General features: G+C 36.3%; 1 protein-coding gene across 2 annotated transcripts in view; it reads right to left on the bottom strand.

Moving 5' to 3' along the window:
* Window positions 1-22,747, bottom strand: part of NUP205 (nucleoporin 205) — a 54,219-nt gene that overhangs the window by 3,275 nt on the left and 28,197 nt on the right. For both annotated transcript variants that reach the window (XM_054839761.1, XM_054839753.1), the window contains exons 19-40: window positions 22,111-22,231; window positions 21,540-21,621; window positions 20,958-21,122; window positions 18,484-18,608; window positions 17,422-17,536; window positions 16,249-16,398; window positions 15,155-15,229; window positions 14,280-14,437; window positions 12,450-12,530; window positions 11,408-11,599; window positions 9,647-9,917; window positions 9,112-9,210; window positions 7,749-7,897; window positions 6,818-7,009; window positions 6,469-6,590; window positions 5,197-5,335; window positions 4,899-5,025; window positions 3,925-4,001; window positions 2,219-2,347; window positions 1,536-1,662; window positions 632-798; window positions 105-228 (exon numbers count right to left, since the gene is read on the bottom strand). In XM_054839761.1, coding sequence (XP_054695736.1) covers window positions 105-228; window positions 632-798; window positions 1,536-1,662; window positions 2,219-2,347; window positions 3,925-4,001; window positions 4,899-5,025; window positions 5,197-5,335; window positions 6,469-6,590; window positions 6,818-7,009; window positions 7,749-7,897; window positions 9,112-9,210; window positions 9,647-9,917; window positions 11,408-11,599; window positions 12,450-12,530; window positions 14,280-14,437; window positions 15,155-15,229; window positions 16,249-16,398; window positions 17,422-17,536; window positions 18,484-18,608; window positions 20,958-21,122; window positions 21,540-21,621; window positions 22,111-22,231 — 2,987 coding nt within the window. The remainder of the gene's footprint in view (window positions 1-104; window positions 229-631; window positions 799-1,535; window positions 1,663-2,218; window positions 2,348-3,924; window positions 4,002-4,898; window positions 5,026-5,196; window positions 5,336-6,468; window positions 6,591-6,817; window positions 7,010-7,748; window positions 7,898-9,111; window positions 9,211-9,646; window positions 9,918-11,407; window positions 11,600-12,449; window positions 12,531-14,279; window positions 14,438-15,154; window positions 15,230-16,248; window positions 16,399-17,421; window positions 17,537-18,483; window positions 18,609-20,957; window positions 21,123-21,539; window positions 21,622-22,110; window positions 22,232-22,747) is intronic.

Below are 22,747 nucleotides of genomic sequence, written 5' to 3' on the forward strand. Positions count from 1 at the left end.
CCATTGTTCAATGTGGTCAGAAATCTAGGTACAAAGAACCTGTTCCTATTTCTCCGCTTTTCTGGAGCATCACCATGAGGGTCATTTCAATTTTACAAGGATACAAGAACAGAGGGAAAGCAGCTTGGCTCGGTTGTTTATTAGCTTCACCAGGCGTCGCCTTGCCAAAACGTATTTTTGGGAAGTGGAGATTTTGTCAACCCCAGCTGGCATAACTGACTGACACAGCTGTGATAAGAAGAGGAAAAACAAAAAGATTGTAGGAAATCAGAGCATCAAAAGAAATAAGCAAATAAAATAACTTATCAATATCTAGAGCTTCCTTATCAGCTACTATTTCTTCAAAACTGTGTTCTCTATTTTGAATTTGCATAACCTTGCTGACCAAAACATGGAGAAGTTAAACATATCCCCAAGCAACTCTAATGAAAATCACAACTTTTACAGAGTTAAGCCCAATATTTTCCCAAAGTTTTAGGTCACTCATTCTATGGACACCTTCATCAACAGCAGAAGGGAATATGTACAAAACCTGGAAGTATTTACTTAGATAAGATGCTTTGGAGTCTCTGTTACAGCTATGTCTAAGTTACAAACAATACAGAAACTACAGAGTCAGAAGACCTATTACCTCTTTTATTTCATCTGGTGGGAGTTGCTCCACATTCTGCAGTTTGTTAACACTCTGACGATGGCTATCATAGTAACTGAAGAAATCACTTGTGCTCTGTTTCAGCAGGTAGATGATAATGCCCAAGCCAGGCAAGTGCCAGTATGGGACCACTGGTGCTTGTGTATCTAGAAAAGATGATGAACAAGTTATAATAAATTAAAAACAAACAAAAAAAGAAATCAATAAGGTATGGTCTCTGTCAATAAAGTAGTGAGAGATGTGAAAGCACTGGCAAGTTTATGTTTTATACTTCTGTGTCAGAAGTAATACAAATGAAAGACTAGGCAAAAAGTTCTGTGGCTGCAGTACTAGAAGGCAGTCACCATAGTACAGTACTGACTGTAACACATGAAATGTAACCAGACCAGAACACCTACTATTTAAATATTTTAACCACTCAGCTGCATAGTGGCAGACTGTAAACTCTTGCCATGTGGCATAATGAAGAGTTTCAGTCAGCATCAAAACACATCTTACATGTCACAAATTAGGTCCTTGTTTCACACACTGTAATCCAGCACAGACGCTGAAAAAAAGAAATCCTCATCTTCCCCGTCTTTATTTATTTATGGACATACACTTTTTTTTTTTTAAACAGATACATGTGTTTCTGAGGCTGCCATGGAAAGTGAATTAAAAAAGGATTTTTTGGTCACATTTGTTTTAACTTGGATTAGTTTCCTGATTTGGCTTAGCGCAAGGCTGCGCAAGCCTGTGTTCCAGAATTAGAAAATGGGCAGCTACAGTATTGGCATAAAGTGACTTAAAGTTCATGTGAAACTACAGCCTCTGGTTCATTATTTTCTACTAGCCCAAATGTCACACCATTCAGTCTCATAAAATAGCAAGCCAAAAATCTCACCCTGACGAGGCCCGTCTCGGTTGGTTGATTCTGACAAGCTTGGAGTAAACAGACAAACAGCGTGCTGAAAACTGGGGGCGCTTTGCAGCATAAGTGACTCACAGTATTCCATCACATTTGCACAGATCTGCCGAAAAAATAAAAAAAAAAAATGACAGCATGTCAGTTACAATACCTACAGGCTTTGGAGCATTAAATTTAAAATGGATAAATGTCAACAAACCACATGTTTTGCTCCCTCTCTTCTCACCAGAATGTGATGATTCTCTTTTCTGATCAGTAACAGCCTCTCTTCTATTTCAAGTCTAGGACTTGCAACCTTGCCTCTTTCCCAAACCCGTTAGCTAAAAATTCTGGTCAATTCTAAGTCCCCTTTGGTTCTAACTTAGTGTTAGCCGTTGCCCTCTATACCTAGCCTTCACTTTGAAAATTTCTCATCAATTTAAGGCTTCGAAGTTCAGAGTTTGTACCCAAAACAATAATTGCTGCTAAAGGAAATGTAAATAACCAAATTTTCAAGGTTTACTTTAAATAGAATTAAAATGTGGGATCCTATACCAAACTAAAAATAGTGTAGAGCATTACCACTATCATATGAAAGTATGACAACTAAACAAGTCTGCACAGCAGGTAAAACATCACAATTTGAGACTGAAGGTTCTAGCAGCTTCTCCTGTCCTTACCTGTTGCATGGCCAACTCAATTTCATCCCTCTTGTTCACTCTGTCTCCCTCTGCGTTATCATCTTGCAATTTAAACTGACGTAGTCTGTCTGAACCACCAAACCGACTTAGAAGTCCTAAGCACTGGCGCTGCCATAAGAAATGAACATTTTCATTAGTATCTCAACAAATGAAGTGCATGATTCTTTTTACTTAAGTGATGCAAATCCCTTAAAACACAATAGCAAGTACTTTTAGCACTTTATAAACAAAATTTAATTTTTTAAAAACACAATATTTTAACTCACCTTTAATTAATTTAAAAATTAATGGCACCCTAAAGCAGTTCCTTGAGAAATAAATGCAATTCAAAAGTGCACAACTTTGATGCTAGTCAGTATAATAGTTTGGAAGAGACGTAAGACAGTGACAGTTTAGGTTTACCCATTCCCACATAAACCACTTTTACCTATATAGGCAAACTAACAAAATCTGGATACGAAGATAGTAAGCTCCATAAAAGTAGAGTGCAAAAACCAATTCAATAGCTTCATAAAAAGAAGTAACAATAAATTTATTTTTAGTTTGCCTGTGGCTGTTAAGGTCAAAGTGCCTCCGACTGTAAGTCAGTTTTGTGTGGAACAAAAAAAAAACCCCGTTATCAACGATAAAACATTTTTTGGTAATTACTTCTGGGGAAGAGTGAAACACTTAAATCCTTTTAGTACTTGATGAAAATAACAGGACAAGCTAGAGAGAAAAGTTAAAATAACAGATGACTGATTCGCACAGGTTTGCTCAGAACAGCTCAGTTTTCAAATTAAGTAATTAAAACTCCTTATAATAATTTAAAAAAAAAAAAAAAAAACAAACCAAAAAACCAAACCACAACAAACTTACTGCTTTCCCATGGGAATTTCTTGCTGACATGATGGAGCAGAATTCCGAGAACCCAGCATTACAGCAATCATTTACAGCTTGCTACTTTGCTTCAGGCTGGTCAGCCTAATAGTTACTATCAAAGTGTCCAGAGAACACATCCTTCTTTTGCAACCAGAAGTATTTGATAGGACAGCCCTTTCTACAGATAGTTTTCAATGAAATATTTCTTTATGAAAGTCCTTGCTCACAGGAACCACAGAGCTTCAAAAACACTGCAGGATGCTGAATGCTGAGCTGTAAAGAGGTCTGCAGTAATAGCTTTTGAGTGAGATTTACTATGTCTTGGCTTTCATTCTGGTTTCTAAGTCAGAATTATTTTTAAAAGGGGAAGAAAGTAATAAAACACTAGCACGTTCAATACTCCAAATTGTTGAGGTGGAGACATGCTTGTAGCAAAAGTAGCAACAGAGTATTTCTGCATTACTTCACATGCTCAAAGTCTTCTCCACATAAGGTGAATCCTAAACCAGGTAGGGAAACAAAGTCCCTGATGCAACCCTGATGTTGCCAAATGTTATCTTTTCTACTTGGTTGGGGAAAAAAAAAAACAAAAATAACAAACCATGACAGAACAACCAACAAACCAAACCAACCCAGAAAAACAAACCACCAAAACAAAAAAAAACCACTCAGAAAAACCCAAAAAACAACACACCACACATTCTTCTTAATTATGGAAAACATCCATTTCATAACTGCTACTAGTCAAGAGAACAAAACCAAGAAAAAAATCATCTACATACACAATTCTAAAAGGAGGAGTATTAAATATATAACTTTATTACCTGAAATCGGCCTATATGTCCTTGTAGCTCCATCTGCGTTCCTTCATTAATATCAACGTCCAGCTCATTTAGCACTCCTGATAAAAGATACAGCCATTGAATTAACTGTTTTGGGTTTTTTTTGTGGAGGGTTGTTGGGTTTTTTTCAAAAGAAAACAGAGGTATGCAGTATATACATTTAAATATAAGCACTGATCAGATATTTCAGCCAAACATACATATTTTGCACATTGATTGAGGAAAACATTCAGATATGAATGCAGCTACTAGGAGATGCATGAGAGCCTGTATATGCTCAGTATACTGTAAGCAAAGAAACATTTGGGCTAAACCTACAGCTCTGCACTCTTTTCTATTGTAGTCAGACAGCTCTCCTGAACAAAGAAAGCCACTAAATCAAAATGGAGAAGTTATTTTGAAATGGTTAGCAAGTCTTCTAGCATGCAGAAGAAATCACTATATTCATCGCAATATTTATTAGTCCTCTGTGAAGATAAGTCACCCAAGAAAAACGTCAGTATGCTAATCCACAGTGCTTCTGCCTGGAAGCTTTCTTTTTTAAATAAATAAAAATAGAGAAGACATTAACAGAGATATAGGTATGCAATTTTCTGTCTTCTTCAGTCATAGAATTTGCTAAATGAAAATTATTTTTGAAGATACCACATGCACTTTGAACACTACTATTTGCAAGTCAGCTCAAAGACAAAAACTACTTACTGTCAGGTAGCATAATGAAAAGAAAATGGGAAGTCAAATGCATATTGGTAAGGGCACTATGTCCACTGCAAATCCACCATACTTATTTCAAAAACAATTATTTAACATTTCTTTATTTTTCCCAGAGCTCTACATGTCAAGAAAATTCTGTATTGTAGTAGATACTTCCTTATATGTCTTACTATTCCTTTAAAGGAAACAAGATCTGAGATTCGTGCAGATGGGGTAAGAGATTTCAGAACTGCAGTTCCTACCAGGCAAAGCTGCCTTGCTGATTATTCCTGTCAGGGAAGCCAGCTCCTGGAGAGATCCAACGCTAACATCTTGACACCTCAGGATTGCCTGGATAGTATCTGAATGGGAAATTAGAAACTGCAGAACCTGTACCACAAGAAGAAAAGCGAAAATACGAATGACTCAAAGGTTAGCAGTGAGCAGACAGGAAGCAATGCTTTTACTTTTTTAAAAAAGCTTACTTTCAGAACAAAAGGACACAGAATTTCTTTGAATGAGCAGTAGCAGTGATACTTTGGAACTCCTTTGGGAACTTACCTGTCCTGCTGCTTGCAGGTGTTGTGCCATGCTGGATGTGAGGATCACTTGGCACAGCTGAAGAGCTGGAAGAAGAATCTGGCGATAACGTTCCACTGGAGCAGGAATGAAGACTGGGGGATCTCTCATTCCATACATTCTTAAGAGGTTTAAAAAGAAGAAAGAAAAAAATATAAACAGTGCAAGAAAAGTGAAGACCACTAGCAAGGCAGAGCCTCAGCCTACAATCACCCTCAAGAATCTCCAAACATTCATATTCCAATAATAGGTCTGTACTTGAACTGAGTTTATATTGGAAAAGCAAAACATTTATGATACACAGCTGCTGCAATTTACCCAGAAAGCTACTGCCAGACATTTTCTCTAAGCGGAGAAAATTACTTCTTTGTACTATACTGCATAAATCAGATTATTTTCTCATAGAGATATGACAGCTGTTTTCTTTACTTATATATAAAACTAAATATTCTCAAATGCTGTGGGAAGAGGTGTGCTTAATTCTAAAGTAACTGATAAACACAGTCCTGTACCAACGCCTGTAGATTTCATACAATCTTACACCTCATTGGAAAAAATTAAGACTTAGACAAATACTCTGTTTAAAAGTGTCAAAGTGTTTGAACCTCCAGTGTGTCACTAAGAACCACAAATTTAAAGCAAGGACCGAGGTTTGAAATCAACCAGGGTGATTTCCTTTATTTATGCAATTTCCTTCTCTGAGATCTTCTCTCAGTCATCTCACAATGACTAACAACATAGCAAGACATCAAGAAACTTGTCAAGCAATATAAAAGTGTGAAATTTAATTATTGTTTTTAAACACATCATAAAATATTTCTGAAATAACATTTACTTCACTGCTCTCTCATTAGTGCTTTATAGGGGAGGACAAACTCTGCACTTTTTGTTCACCAACTGCAAAGCCCCCAAAATAAGTTTACAGTGTAGGTTGTTTTTCAAACATTACAGTCTAAACTATTTAACAGTAATAGTAATACATAGACCATTCCTATCTAAGGTATCAAACAAATAAGTTTTTATATAGTCTAAGTAACTGAGCATTCAAGTACCACTTCAGACCCACTTATTTGGAATTTTTCTCTCAGTAAAGAGGTACTTTTAAACTGAACCGATAGGCTAAAGAAATACACACACACACAAAAAGAATAAATGCACAAATCATTACTCAAAAGTCTGGTGGCTATAAAAAGACATTATATGCTTCCAAGACTATATTACAGTTTCAAAATCAGCTGGGGAACCAACACTTACCCCTGATGGTCTGTTTCGGGTCGCATGTCATACACTTGACACTGTGCCAGCCTCACAATCACTCCAGACCGCAACAGCTCTAGTGCCCCTTGCTGACTTTTAGCTACTCTAGTGAGGAATGCCTAGGGAAGAGTAGAGAAGGAGAAGTATTGGAGACGCACAATGAGACTTATGACAACTACTTTCTCTCTTGATTTTAGCATCATTTCAAATACTATTATTTTAGTAAAATATCTCTGAGTACAATTAATGTGAAGTATAGACAAACACCTTTTTTAAAAAAAAAAAAAAAAACAACAAAAAACCAAAAACACACCATACCACAAAATTGTTTCTGAAGTGCTATTACCATTTTGGACTCATAGGTGTACAGCGCTTTAAGTAAAGGAGGCTGAGGTGTGAGCAAGCTCTGAAGAGTCAGATCATCATCTGCTAGGCTATCCACAAGCACCTTCAGGTAGCCACTATTGGAGAGATACAATAGCCACTGCTGCTGCTTGTCTACCGAAACAATACGATCAAGCAAAGCCAATGCCAGCATCTGGGATGAGGGGAAGAAAAAAACCAAGCAAACAAACAAACAAAAAGAAACATCAAAACAGAATTAAATGTGTGAGACCAATGAGATTTTTAACAAATACATAGAAATATGAAGTGCTAAGCAGTTGGTTCTAACAGCTTCTTAAAAGCAGAATGCATTTCTGCACTACAATTGCAATCCTTAATGTGAAAAATATTTTAAGATTTCTTGATGTTTTAGTATAGTATGGGCCAATTACGTTTTCCTCTATTATTCTTTAACAAAATATTACAGATATTGTTGACCAATAACTATGTCAAAATATTCTCATGAAGTATTGCTACAAGCACTACTACAATTTAAAACTAATTTGCATTCTGACTATATTCCTGTCTGCTGAAGTTATTATCAGAAATTATTTCTTCCTGAAATCACCAAATCTTCTCAAAGTGAGAAAATAAACCAGTAAGTCCATGATTTAAAAAATACTAACAAATAAATGCCACAGCAGTTCATACCTATGATCTTTTGCAGTGCTTGCTACCCTTGTTTTTAAAACAAGACACATAGCTTTTTTGAGAAAAAAATTAATATGCACGTATGCCCCTACTTTCAACAGCTTGAAGGATGAGTGGGAGGACAGAAACGTGGAAGAGATTAAGTATCTACAAAAAATGTTCCAGTTCTACCTTGCTGCACAGTAGTAAAAAGTGTTCTTTAAAACATACAGAACAGTGATTGCAAAGGCGTATTTATTTACCCGGCCTATCTCATGACCATCACAAGCATCCCGACAGACCACCTCCATGAGAGCTGCCCCATAACTCTCAATGATTGCCATGTTTTCTCGTTGCAATTTACTAAACACATCTTCAGGAGCTGTCAGACGTTCCCACATCGTTTTTTTAGCTGCAAAAAAGCAAATAAAACAAAAAATGAGAAATGCAAAGATGGGCAGCTTAGCACTAGCTTAGCTACAGTACAGCTGAGGCTACATCCTTGGAGGCATTCTCTCTACCTTGCAACAGAAATGCCCCTAACAATGGACAGGGTGGGTTTTTTTAATGAAGTGCAAATGTTTTCCTACAAATCCATTCTTTCCTGAATATCTCACACAGGTCAGTCAGGACAAAAAAAAAAGGTGCGTGCCTGTATACATACACCACCCTTGTAAACAGTACGCTTAAAATAATTCTAAGATTCAGTACATGTAACAATATCTATTAGGCCTAAGAACTTTCACCAGGACCAAGACACTCAGTTTGAGGGAAGTAAACAAGGTGACTCAAGTAGGAAAGGGCTGAATCCAAAGCCAGTAATAAACTACGGTGGGGTCATAACAAATTCATGTGGTTTTGTTTGGGTTTTTTACTACTGTAGCTCAAAATGCTGAGCAGTAAGAGTCTGCATGCACAGGTACTAGCCCCAAGTTTGTTTTTCAGTCCTTGTCCAAGGTCTAAGATGAAATAATGTTTAGAAACATGGAATAATCAAGTTTTTAAGCCATTAACAGAGAGAATGTGATATTTACCATAAGCTCTCTTGTTTAAGCAGCAATTCTGGTTGGCTTATTTTTTGCTTATTTTTTGGGGGGGCGGGGGTGATGCTTTTTTGTTTGTTTGTTTTCCCCCTAGAAGTCTTCAGCTAAAGGAACAGAAAGAATGAAAAATAATCTTTGGGTTTGGTTTTGTTTTTTATTTAAATAGGATCATTGTGGTATGAGCGTACATACAGATGTGGAGGCAATGTATTTCTACAGTTGGACCTACTTGAGAACAGGCAGTTACAAGTAATCTCCAGTTCTTTGACAATTTTGTAGCTGCGATACATAGCTTTAAATGGACACAAATTAAATATCTTCTTTAGTGCTGGTGGTCAGAAATTTAATAGCCTCATCCAGAACAATACATTTGGAACACATATGTAGCTAGACAGGTCAGAATAGAGGAAAATTTGCATCATTTAGCATAAGCAACTAATTTCTGAGGCTCTTGGAGTAAGTAGTATTCTATCTACATAATCTATTTCCAGAAGACAACTCAGAATTTAGAAACTGTACCATTCAGGGTCTAATAACAATTTTTTTTTTCCCCCCTCTTTTCCATAATACAGTTGGACCATACCCGCTTCTAAAGTGTCTGGTTCATCTGGTCTCTGGGCAATCTGCAAATAATAAAGCAGTGATCCATAAAGGTGTGTCCTCACTCTCTGGAAGCCACCACCTGTTAACATGAAACATTCACAATTAAAAACAAAATAGATGTAAATTCCATAACATCAGTTTCCACTGGCACTTAATTCAACTTCCTTATAGCAGTGCTGGCAGAAATAAATAAAACAACTAGATTCAATTCAGAGTTCTACTGTTTGCATAAAAGTGTATTTATGAGTAAATTCAGCAAGTTTATGCTGCTCCAAAAAAGTGGCAATATGAAATTCCCTTTACAGTCATTTACACATCTCTCTTCTACTTGTTCAGATTTAAAAAATAACATGACTTTATTAATTTTTTTCTTATTAGTAACATCAATTAGATCTATACTAATCATAGAATTGATTGTAATAAAAATCTTCACTGCAGTAACAGGAAGCAGCTCGGCCCATCTTTTTACTCTTGGAAGTTGGAATTCCCACACACCACTGCAAAGGTCAACACACCTGTTTTCAAAATGAAATCCAGCAGCTTTTTTAAGATGATATGGAGGGAGGAGTCACCAATGGAAGCAAAACCCATGGATATGCTCTCAGAGCCAGGTGATGAGGTAAAAGAACCATCCAGCATCAAAACATATTGGGACTGTTCCGCCACAGGGAGTGCAAGTGGCTGTTTCTGCTCAGTTTTCACAGACTGGCTCAAGTGAGCAGTCAAGGTGAACACAGCCCCTGCCACCACTGGCATCAACTCCTGAGCTGCATCATCATCAAGGATCTTAATACAGAAGGAGGAAGAAAGAAAGAAAGAAAGAAAAAAAAAGTAGAAAATGAGCTATTAAATCAATTAATTTAGCCTCTCAACTATTTCATTTATGTATGCATAAGGATTTCATTAACATGGCACTATTTAAAACAAATCAAAATCAGTAGTGTCACAAACTTGTTCAGAAAGATGAGTCGAACACACTTTAATTGAGAAAACCATTAGCCTTCTGGTTTTTATTCACACAAATCACAGGCAGGATTAATTAAATCCTGATAGGGAGAGGGGAAGAAATGTGCTGATATTTGAGTTGCTTTATTAGTAAAATATCTAAATCTAAGTTAGGGAAAGAACAACTGACACCCTCTTGGCTTTATAGCTATTTAAGAAATCTATTCTCATTAAAAATGTGAAGATACAATTTAGAAAACTCAAAGAGGTGAGCATCAAAGTGAACATCAAAGGTGCTCATTAAGACAATGTGGAGAAACACTAATGAGAAGTTAGCATTTATTATTTTAGTTCACTTCATCATTTAAAAGGTAAACCTGGTATCTTTATCACTGACACTCAAGGAGCTTTCCTTTTAAGCAATATAATTGTTTAATACAAGAGACCAATATTTTCAAAATAAAATAACAATAATTGTTTTCTCAAATTAACAAAATCTTCACTAAAAATTAAGTATTACAGAAAATTTGACTCTGCAATTTCTGCTCTGTAAAGATTTTAGGAAAGAAAAAAAATTCCTTCAAGTAGCAAAGGCCTCCCTTCGTTTCCCTTTTTTAAATTTTGTTCACATAAAAAAACCAAAACCAGCACTCCACTAAAAAATAGTTTTTAGGTAACCCTTACGGGAGAAAAAAATGGAAATAACAACAACAAAAATCCAAAAAGTTACCTTTTGCTAGAAAAAAATACATTTTCATATATATTTCTCAAAACACAACTTGTCTAATCAGGACAAGTAAAAACAGCATAACTCTCATAATATAGGGGAGAAAAAAAAAAAGCCCCAGCAGTATAAACAATACAAAGACCTTTCATTAAATTTTGTCTTTGAGAACGGCTGGGTCAGTAGTAACTGCCTAGTCTGTCTCAAAAACTACTACTGTAATTCAGCAGTAAGCCATGTAGGCTTTAAGACAAAGCAAACTCACATTTCCAAAAGCCCTTCTAATTGTAAAATTAGTTCTTCTATGTTCCTCATCAAAATGGGCTGTTTCCTTTTCATACACCCTTTCCAGACTACCATCATACCAGATTATACTGAAATGTCATAGTTCAACAGTAGGTATGCAAGAATACAGAGTATCCCCTCTGTTCACAGTGCATTCAACTTCAGCACAGTAGCAATCAGAAAACTTAAAAGAATACTAAAGGCAGACAAATATTTTTTTTTATTACCATCAAGAATGCTACTTGAAGAGTAGCTTCTCTTTCACATAAAAGGACAGAGTAACAAAGTTCAAGGAGAGGGTTGATTTCCAGTATAGTATTACCTTGTCATGCACATCCTGCAATAGATCGCGGATAATCAGTTGTCTGTCCTCAGCCTGTATGAGATCCTGGGGGCAGGCGGTGAGTATAATTTCTACCAGTTGTCTCCATGACTCTAAAGCATGCCTCTTAGCGTGGAGGCACTGCAGCAGCTTGTTCCGTTCCACTACGTACTGCAGGATAGTGTTGATCTCCTGAACACCCACGACAAAGAAATTGAGTTATAATATGCTAAAAGACGTTAATGGCAAAGACAGATTTCAAGATGACAATTTTAGCTATTAGTAATAGTCTTTGCGAGGAGGGGAAGAAAGGTAAGCCTTCAGCTTATCAGAGGAAAAGCTACCATTAATCATTTTAACCAGATAGGCCCATCCATTTCTAAGCTGCTTTTCACAAGGCCTTTCCATCATTAATGTCTCAAGCTTGTATTAAAAAAAATTAATCGGGGAAATGCTTTTCTAACATACGCTTTAAAATCAAACCAAAAACAACTATGAAAAATTTGTGCATTTTCTTCCCATTGTAGTCTGAGTCATTTCTCTTTCATCCTTCAACTTTCAAATCCATTTAGCCAATTTCAACTAAATTTAAAAGATGGCAGGAACCTCAGGAAATAGTTAAGTTCCAAGTTCACTAAAACTACAGCTGTGTAGAAGAAAGGAGAAATAAATTGGCATCCCCTGTGAGAGAAAGGCAAGATGAACTTGGCTGCTACACCCTGTACTTGTCAACAGCCAACCTTGACATCAGTATGTACTGCTTTCTGTACAGTGCGGTGGGAGCTGCAATTGATATCACTAATGGGGAGGGAAGATGTTCAAGGAAAAAGAAAACAGACTCCCGGTCTGTTGTTTAGAGAATAGTACGTTAAGAAGTAGTTTATCTTATCAAAATTTAATGTCTTTTTTTTTTCCTCCAGGAATTACCAACTCAAAGTTAGGACTCAAATCCACAAGCTTTCATAGTAAAGCTTACTGCTTGACCATATATGAAATCCATCAAGGGCAACAACACACAGTAGTTTACTTTCTCTATGCTTACCTCCATAAGTAAAGGTCTCTGGCCTATTGCTGCCATTCCTTGAAGGGCATTGACTTCTGCAACCAGAACCCTGTGAAGGTACTGAAATTAAAAAGTTAAATAAAAAAAAAAAAAGAAGCTTTAATGACATAGAAGATGTATTTGTCCTTCCTAAAAGTATTTAGGAGATGGCTACATAATCATAGAATCATAGAACGGTTTGGGTTGGAAGGGACCTCACAGATCACCTAGTTCCAACCCTCCTGCCATGGGCAGGGACATCCTCCACTAGAGCATGTTGCCCAAAGCCCCATCCAACCTGGCCTTAAACACTTCCAGGGAAGGGGCATCCAGAACCCCTCTGGGCAACCTGTTCCAGTGCCTCACCACCCTCACAGTAAAGAATTTCTTTCTAACATCTAATCTAAATCGACCCTCCTTTTAGTTTAAACCCATTACCCCTTGTCCTGTCACTACACTCCCTGATGAACAGTCCCTCTCCATCTTTCCTGTAGGCCTCCTTCAGGTACTGGAAGGCCGCAGTTAGATCTCCCCAGAGCCTTCTCTTCTTCAGGCTGAACAACCCCAACTCTCTCAGCCTGTCCTCGTAGGAGAGGTGTGCCAGCCCTCTGAGCAGCTTCATGGCCCTCCTCTGGACTCTCTCCAACAGGTCCATGTCTTTCTTATGTTGGGGCCCCCAGAGCTGGATGCAGTACTCCAGGTGGGGTCTCACAAGAGCAGAGTGGAGGGGCAGAATCACCTCCCTCGACCTGCTGGTCATGCTTCTTTTGATGCGGCCCAGGACACAGTTGGCTTTCTGGGCTGCAAGCATGCATTATCAGCTGATGTTGAGCTTCTTATCAACTAACACCCCCAAGTCCTACTCCTCAGGGCTGCTCTCAATCCATTCTCCACTCAGCCTGTAGTTGTGCTTGGGATTGTGCCGACCCACATGCAGGACCTTGCACTTGGCTTTGTGGACCTTGCATTTAGCCTTCTGACAGATACAACTAGAGGACTGAGATTCAAGTAAGTTTTACTAATTTTTTAGGTTTTTTTCCCCATACATTATTCTCTAAATGCAGTACTTCCAGGTGTCTAGTCTCTCTTCTTGCTCACCGCATTTCTCATTTTTGCACTCATTAGTTTCCTTCTGGTCCTAAGTTGTTCTGTCCTTTCATGAGCTCTTCTAAGACACCACAATCCCTTTCCTCTTCAACCTCCACTATAGCCCTCTTGCACAAAAGGAAGGGTTTGTTTCCTCTCAAGTCTAAAATACATTTTACAACATAGAATAGCTTGTTCCTAATATGGAATAGCTGCATTCCTATCACTTTTACGTTACATTCTGCTCCTGCTCTGTCCCTTGCCTCTCAGATCACATATTTTCCAGGACTATTTATCATACACTTGTCAAGTACTCATCACAATGTGATACTATCTTAACTAAAGCCTCTAAGATCTACTGCAGTACACGACTATGTTGTGTACATAATTATGTACACTTGTGTAGTACTACATAGTTGCGTATTGAAGACCAACGAAATATATAAGGTAGATGTCACATCTGCAACATCACTTGGGTGTTCCAAGATGGGAAAAACATTTAGAAAATATTTCCTGAAAGTGCCTTAAACTGATGTATCTGTCTACTTCAAATGAGAAATAAGCATGTGCAATGCAGAGAAAGAAATAAACTAATCGAAATAGTTTGCATGCTATGCATATACCTGAAACAGCTATACTTTTTATGCGCAAGTTTCAAAGTATTATTAATACACTGATAATTTTATTGTTATTGTTAAGATACAAAACAGCACATGCAACTTGAGAACACAGACCACTGCGCACCTTGACATTGCAGACCACTTGTCCACGTGCATTCTTGTGCTCACAATTAGCAATGACTTGCTCAATCTGAACTCGGTCAAAAAAATCCAGCTGTAAAGGCTCCGGAATGTCCTGACTGAAGTCAATTGAATCCAGGATACTTAAGATCTTCCTGCGTACTGGAAATATAAATCAATTCAAACTGTATTCAGAAATATCAAGGGGAAAACAAAAACAATTGACAATAGGAGCCTAACTTACCTTTATAAATCCAAATCTTAATGTGTACAGTTTCAAAAGAAAATAATAAATCTTCAGAAAGTGCCATCAATCTATATAAGTGTCTTAAAAATATTTTTAGAGCCTTAAATCCTTAACTTGTGTTATACTGTATTGTTCTCCTGTTATGTATGCATGTAATCCAATATTTACAAATACAAGATTCTATTTTTTTCTCCTAAATAAAAGCAGGCTGGTTTTCAATGAGAACCATGCAGTCTTTTGTTGAGACTTAGAAACATGGTAAGGAATCTGAAGTTGTTTACTTGGGGTTTATATTCTTTGCCACGTTCAGCCCTAGCAACAGTCTCCCTGCTTTTACTGTTAGCAGTAAATTTATAGACTGCCACCCTCCCATTCTGTCCTTCCATAGATACTTAAATACAGATTCTTCTAACTTCCTTTCCAGTCCAGTATTTTCCACTCACTCCACCCATCTATGTCAAGGTTCTAAAATTCAGGTTTTTCCCCACACTAAATAAAACTGTTCCATGTACTGCTGCTGTTTAGACAGTCTATTATTTTATTTTTCAAAGTGTACTTTCTAGAGGCAGCTCTCTCCCCATTCAGTATCAGAAAAACTTTACTGGGAAATAATCAGCAGCCGTAATGCTTACCTTTGGAAGCAGTGTCAAAGTGGAGAAACCCACTGACTGATCGACTTTCATCTTCCATCCCTCCTTCACCATCAGCTGAAGGTAATGAAACAGAATAAATAAATTATTTTTAAAAAAGAGAAAAATACCACCTACTGAAAGAGAAAGACAAAGCACACACTGACAAACCTTTCACGTGAAAGTCTTCTAATACAAATACAGCTTTGAGTGTTAATAAAATGAAAACAATACTTATCTCACAGAAGTTAGCCAGTTAAGTACAGATTAGACAGTACTAGAAATGCCTAAAAAGACACCCCGCCCTACAGTATGAATAATGCAGTTGGATGAATTTTGTAAAATGAGTAGGGCATCTGGACAGTTTTCCATATTCATATCTCCATAAGGATGGAGAGATAGCATTCAGACCTATAGAAGTGAGTAGGAAACATCATACTGCTGCAGCCCGTGATATTATGATATCTTCCAGTTATTGTCTTTATTTTCTTTACATAAAGAGATTTATTGCCACCTGTTTCTATTTCTCTTTATTCACTTCTACTCTCTTCTGAAACTTTGAAATCTTGTCTTTTTATTTAACATTGCATTTTACATCACATTAGGATGAAATATCATTTTTGTGATGTTATAATGCCAAAAGCCAAGTTGACCTGTAGCTACTATCTTTTGTGAGACAGTTGAAAATATGTGACAGACAGAAAGAAGTTAACACTGAGAAAACTTTGTATAAAATTATTACTAAAGACGACCCTCCACCTTCTCTACACATTAACAACTCTGGATTACATTCTAAAATAAATTATAATTTTTATTATTTTACATTCCCCTCTCCTACCCCATAAACTATGTTTATTTTTTATATCAGTGTATACACTGAGATGTTTCAAAAATGAAACAAAGACAAAACAGCAATGAACAAAATTCATTTTGGAGTCTACAACCACCATCATCTTTCTTCCCATCTCTCCAATGGCAACTGCAGACACAGTATCACAAATGAAGTGTCACAAGCTTATAGAGGAAAGAATTCAAATAAAGCCTCTCATACTCCCATTTATTCAAGCTTATTTGTCCTCCCAATAAATTCCTCTTACCCAAGTATGGTTTCACAGGCATGTCATCAAGCAGCAGATGCAGCAGTCTCTGTGTGTGGGAGCGCTGGCGGTTCAGCGATGTCACTCGCATTTCTATAGCCGCGGTCTTCATCAGCCAAGACATTTGGTTCAGTGTTGAAATCTCATGTTCTGGGTGAGGATAAGGAAACAATTACAATATTGAACATAAATAATATGACTTAATCCAAGGAAAGCATTTTTCATTGGAGAAAGATTTTAGAGGATGTCATTACTTATTATCTGCTCATCATTTGTTTACGAGAGAAGGACTGAGAGATCTGACATAAGTCATTAAGTGAACATGTGGTTATTGTGAAAACAAATCATACACATACATGCAACTAAGAGTATACATGTACACAAAAAAATCTGGATATAACCCGTAGTAACAGTCATTGTGGAGAATGCAGTGCTTCATGAACAAATAGGGTCAGTTAAAATTCCAATGAAAATAATCAGACATTTACACAAAAACAACTATAATCAAAGTTGATAAGGCTGGAACATGGGTCTCTAAGAACCTTCATATTCTGTATTTATCTAATTTAGATTGTTAAGTTATATAAGAGTCATCTAACATGCTTTACCCATTCTGGATACATATACTTGAACGCTAGGTTTACTATCACTTAACAAGGGACTAGCGGTCAAGCATCTGATAAAGTGAATAAGTACATTTATTCAGTTTAAGACACCTGAGAAATGTTGGTCTGAAACATTAAAAACACACCTGTTAACTTAAAAATTAATGCCATCACCAAATAAAAGTTCTTTATTCAAAGGAAGAGAAGACAGAGGTGGTTACAACCACGAGCCTTCAATTCCCTGAGTTCTTTGTAGCATTCTTTCTTTTAAAAATATACATTTTTTTCTGTAATCTAACAAAACTACAATGATAATTGAAATATTGATTAGGATTCGCTTCTGGAGAATTGATGCATTCCAAAACTAACATTCTTTTACAAGAGTTCAGTGCTGGTAATCTGAACTTCCTAAATAGGCAGAGTTCAATCTTTGCAGAATTAAAAAGTTAGCAGAGCCAGTAACTAATTCAGTTTAATAATGCTACCTACGTTTCTTCTGTGATTCCTAGGAAGTCAAAAAATGCATTGAATTTAAGCATGCACAATCTTATCTTAGCATAAAAATTACCTTTGATAGAAAATGGCAAATACTGCAGCTGAGTGAATAAGAAATCCTGACTGGTCCTCAGATATCTCATAGTTGGACCTGATGTGTCAGAGCATGCACACAACTGATAGATCACCTGACAATTAAAAACAGTAGATACCCATTTACGGTTAAAACCAAACCATCCACCAAATCGAAAGATGCATAACACTATTTTACAGCTCAAACGATCTTACTATAAATACAGGTAATTTTTCCATCAGCTTACTCCAAAGTCAAATATATTATTTATAACAGATGTTGAATTATGACATTAAAGGACTACCTACCAGCATGTGGATGATTACAACAGCTATTTGCCTGCAACATGCCACTATATGAGTCTTTTTGTTTGTTCAGCTCACTTAAAAATGAGTGATTTTTTCAGTCTCCAGGTTCACCAATGCAGAGAGCGTAATTTTTTTTTTCCCCCTCTTTCTACAGTATGGCCACTTTCATTTTTAATAATGTTTGAAATCTTTTCTAGATTCCACAGATTTTCAACATGATACAGGTATGTAATTATACAGTTATATGACTTAAGACCAAACATCAGCTGCTTTGCGCATACATCCAATTCAGCTGTCTTCCCCATCTCACCCCCTTAAATGTACATATATACATTATGTCACTACTACAGAATAAAGAAGAGAATTTTGTTGGTTTATTTGGGATTATTTGTTATCTTACTTGCTGGTAAACTGCAGTTCCAAAAAATAAATAAAAAAAAAATGGCACATGGTCACAACAGATTCAAAGGCTCACCAAAAATATTTAGATTATTAGTTTTATAAGTATGTCCCAATTCCAAGTTCTGACGTGAGTGCAGCTTCTTTATTTTCTGTGTTGCTACAAGATAATGCTTTTTCACACAGAAAAAGGTAGAACAGAAAGAGTTCAATGCATATAAAAGAATTGACAGATGCATTTTAAAAATGAAACTATTATCAAAATCATCAACCATCTGTGTTCACCAATGAAGAAGTAGCTAATTTTATTTAGAGCTTACTTTCAGCATATGCCAACAGAAAACATGCTGAATACCTGGTAACAGAGTTCTGCAAGATGAGGAGACTCCCGAACTGCTGTAGGCCCATTCCTTGTTTCAGTACCCTTCTCCAATATGTTCAAAATAGCATGAAGGCAAGTTCGTGGGCAACCCAACACACCTTAAAATACAAAAAAAAATTCTAAACAGTCTTGATTTTACTTGCCTCCATGGAAAATATAGGTTAGTGCACAGAATTACAGAAACTAAATTGTTTAGATACCTTGTGCTGCACTATACTGCTCCACAGAGCTGCAGCAAAAATATCTGGCAAAGTTTTTTGTCCGTTAATTAAAGTAAAAGGAGAAACTGTTTTTCAGCAAAAATCTAACTACAGAAGTTTTCATTAGTCTGTAGGATTTTGAGATGCTGGTGAAAGACAATAAATTATGCAATCATAACTTATTTAAGAACTTTCTCTTCAGTTCTATTAAAAAAAAAAAAAAAAAGAGAGATTCAATTGATTCTTTAATATTCTGCACGAACCAAATGAAAATTTTAATTCTTGCTCTTAAACATTGAAATTGTCAAATAAGTATTCAGTTAAAGAGCTTTAAACTCCAGTCTTTATTTTACAACTACAGCTACTTTATGACTAATGCTCCTAAAGGCACCTGACACTGCAACCAAGGGGAAGGGGGAGAAGATTTTAATACTGAAATAAAAACATGTCTTTTTACATTCTTCCTTTAGCAAATTAATTCTTTAATCAACCCAGAAAGATGTCCTGAAGCAGTAAAGGCATTAATAACCACAGTTCTTACAAGGGAAATCATCTCCTCTGTTGGGACACTAATTTATGCTTTAGTAGGAAACTATTATCTTGAGGCAAATGGCTTATAGTCATTATTTCTTCACATTATTAATGGGATAATTCAAAAGATGTGTTCAAGGCTCTCTCATGGCTTTGAGACAAAGTCCCCTACCACTGACCTAACGTATGATACCCTGTAAAACTGGGTGGGTGCAGATCAGTTACCTGTATTCTGTAACTATGGAATTTCAAAATATCCAAAACATGCTCTGCAATTGTAAGCTACTTTGAAGATGAAAAAAAAAAAAAAAGTTGGCATCTTTTTTTCATCTTTCTGATGTATCAAATAACTCTAAAACTTTTTTTTCCAAGTAAAATTCAGGTCCTATCCACCTTTCATTTAGAACTATGAAGGACTAAAGACTGCTGAGCCACAGAGTCCAACACAAACCTGGAGATAATGAGAAACATTCTCTAAATAGCTAAACTCAAATGTTTGTTCAAATGTGTTCATATAAAACATCCTTTAAAACAGTTAAGAAAGAATCTCATCCTTCAGATTGGAAGGGACTCCAGGATGTGTCAACTCCAAACTACTGCTCAGTCATGATATCAGACTAGATTGTTCATAGCTTTATACAGTTGGGTCTTGAAAACTTCCAAGCATGAAGACTGCATGACCTCTCTGGCCAACCCACTCCACTGCTTCACTGTCATCATGGTGAAAACGTTTCTCCTATATCCAGCTGGGGCCTCTCTTGTTTCAATTTGGGACATGGTTTAGTGGGACTTGGCAGTGTTAGGTTTATGGTTGGACTCTATGATCTTAACAGTCTTTTCCAACCTAAACGATTCTATGATTCTGTAATTTATGCCCACTCTCTGTCATCTTCCTGCCACACACCTCTGAAGAGCCTGGCTTTGTCCTTGCTATTAGGTCCCCCCAAAGCCTTCTCCTCTCCAGGCTGAAGAAGTCCCATTCCCTCAGCTTCTCCTCAGAGGTTGAGTGCTCCAGCCCCCTGATCATCTCTGCTGAACTTGCTCAAGTTTATCAATGTCTGTCTTGTACTGAATACAAGTTAGAAGCTGAGGAGGCAAACAAGACACATACTAACACACTATTTTTTCTCACCAATTCAAGAAACATTAGAAACGTCACCCCGGTTGCTTTAAAGTTCATATTCTCATATATATATATTATGAATATATAAATATATTAATATACCTAGCAGTAGAATGAAAACCCACATATTCTAAAATGTTTTCTTTTACAACATTAAAGAGTAAAAATGGTTTTTTTCCCTATACTTAATTTTAAACAGGAGTTTGAGGAGGGACAGGATAGTAGTCAAGTAGTATAACTAGTTCAAAGTGACAATCTGCTCTGTAGATTCCCACGTTGTCATAGGTAACAGATTTCTTTGTACTGCGGACACAACTACACTGCATAAAATAGTAAACAAATTAAGGTTTCATTTCTAAATTATCATTTTCCCCCACAACTCTAATTTCAAGTTTGTTCCAAAATCCAACTTAAAGGATCAGATCCTGAAGCTGTTTAAATGCTGCATTTGGATATCAACATATCTTTTAATTAGAACAAGGCCTGTTGTCTTTTTCTTAAGAGGAACTGCTTCTCCCCATGAATTTTCCAATTAATATTCTCAGTGTTGGTAACAGAACTGATTAAATGCCATTAACTTTTCCTCTTCATACCTGGATCTTGCAGATTTGTAGTGCTGACAGGTTTCTTTAGTTCATAGCCCAAGAGATACAAAGCAAGGCTGGGAGGACTACACTCAAGAGAGGTGATAAGGAGATTCAGAATATGGATCCTTGTTTCATGATGGATTCGTGCCCGCTTCTTTTCAGGCTCCAGCTCTTGATTAAAAAAAAACAAAAAAAAACAAAACAAGGTGAATAATGAAGAAATCCATTTAATGGAATAATCCTCAGAGCCTTTAAGTTCAATACAAGAAAGCTAAGGCATCAACTTATTTTAGCATAGAGGGATACAAGAACTAAATTTCAAATTACTATTAATACAGCTCTAAATAATTCATCCAAGGCAATGTTAAGTACTTGTCTTCTTAAAACAGACTCAGTTTGTAGCTGGCTCATCATACTATGGACATATCTTAACAAGACATTGGTGCTTTTCATTCTGTTAGAGGTCCAATTCTACAAAAAACAAGAAAGGTTTTTCTGACTTAAAAATCACTTTCTTCACCTCTTTCATTAATTTCATCTACACAAAAGACAACAGTGTAAGTCATTACTAAAAAGCTTTTTACATACCCTCATCTGGGTTAATTAATTCTTCTGCATCTTCATTGTCCAAACATTCCACAAACCCAGCCATCAGCTTCTGGCTAATACTCTGTATTCAACAATGGAAGGATGGAAATGAAGAGGATTTTAAGATTATTAAAAACAATACCTTTCATAATTCCCTCCATTTAAGTTGATACAAGTTCTAGACAAAAATTATATAATCTAGTTAATAAGCAGGAGTTGAGAGTCATAGCTGTTCTAAGCATAGGTTAGTAATTAGCCACTGAACAGAAAAAGAAATAATCTACTGTTGTCACATATGCTAAATTGTCCTCACAGGTTAAAGACTATAAAGTCAAGAAGTCTCAGTATCTCAAAGAATCTTGTCCTTTTCCTTCTTGCAAACATTCATGATTTTGTTGGGTTTTTTTTCAATTAATGAAGTAGTTGCTTTTCACAATGCCACAATAAAAGACTTCTTAGCTCTAAGTAGACAAAATACATTTTTAATGTACTTTATCTAGAAACCTATCCTTTAAAGCACCTGTATTTCTCCACTAGTTTCTGTTTCCAGATCCAAAGAAAGGGTAGTTACCTGATCATGTGTGAAATCACCAACTAGCTTTATCTGGATGTTGGAATTATAAGAAATACAGCACAAAATCTTGGCACTTTCAAAAGCCAGTTCAGGATTGCTGTTTCCATGATAAAGATACCTTCAAAAATACAAGATTATTGTAATGAAATTGTTGAGAATTTTACTGTTTCAGGATGGTAATGTACAGATGATAAATTAAACAACATTTAGAACTAAAACATTTACAAATCAAACTACATGAGAAAACGTTAAAGCTACAAATAAAATTTAACTCTATATGAAGCACTTAATGCTACTCCATCAAAAGGAGGGTAATAGGCTGAGTAGTGATAATAATCTCTCCTGGAATTTTTTCCATTCTTCTTATCCAAAGTCTACCTCAAAGACTGCAGGATAAGTTAACACAGCTGATCACAGGCTCACACAAGAAACATGGAGAAAATAACTTCAGATCACATAGAAATGAACATCACTGAAAACCAAAACTAGCTAAAAATCAACTACTGCACATACCCAAAATAGGCAAGAAAAAAAAAAATTGAAAACATCTTAAAAGGCATGCTTTTTTAAACTACTTGTTGACTACTGTTACATGAAAAAAGTAATATAAATGAAAGACAAAACCAGGTATATA

This window comes from Grus americana, chromosome 1 (genome assembly GCF_028858705.1).
Source record: "Grus americana isolate bGruAme1 chromosome 1, bGruAme1.mat, whole genome shotgun sequence".
Lineage (NCBI taxonomy): Eukaryota > Metazoa > Chordata > Aves > Gruiformes > Gruidae > Grus > Grus americana.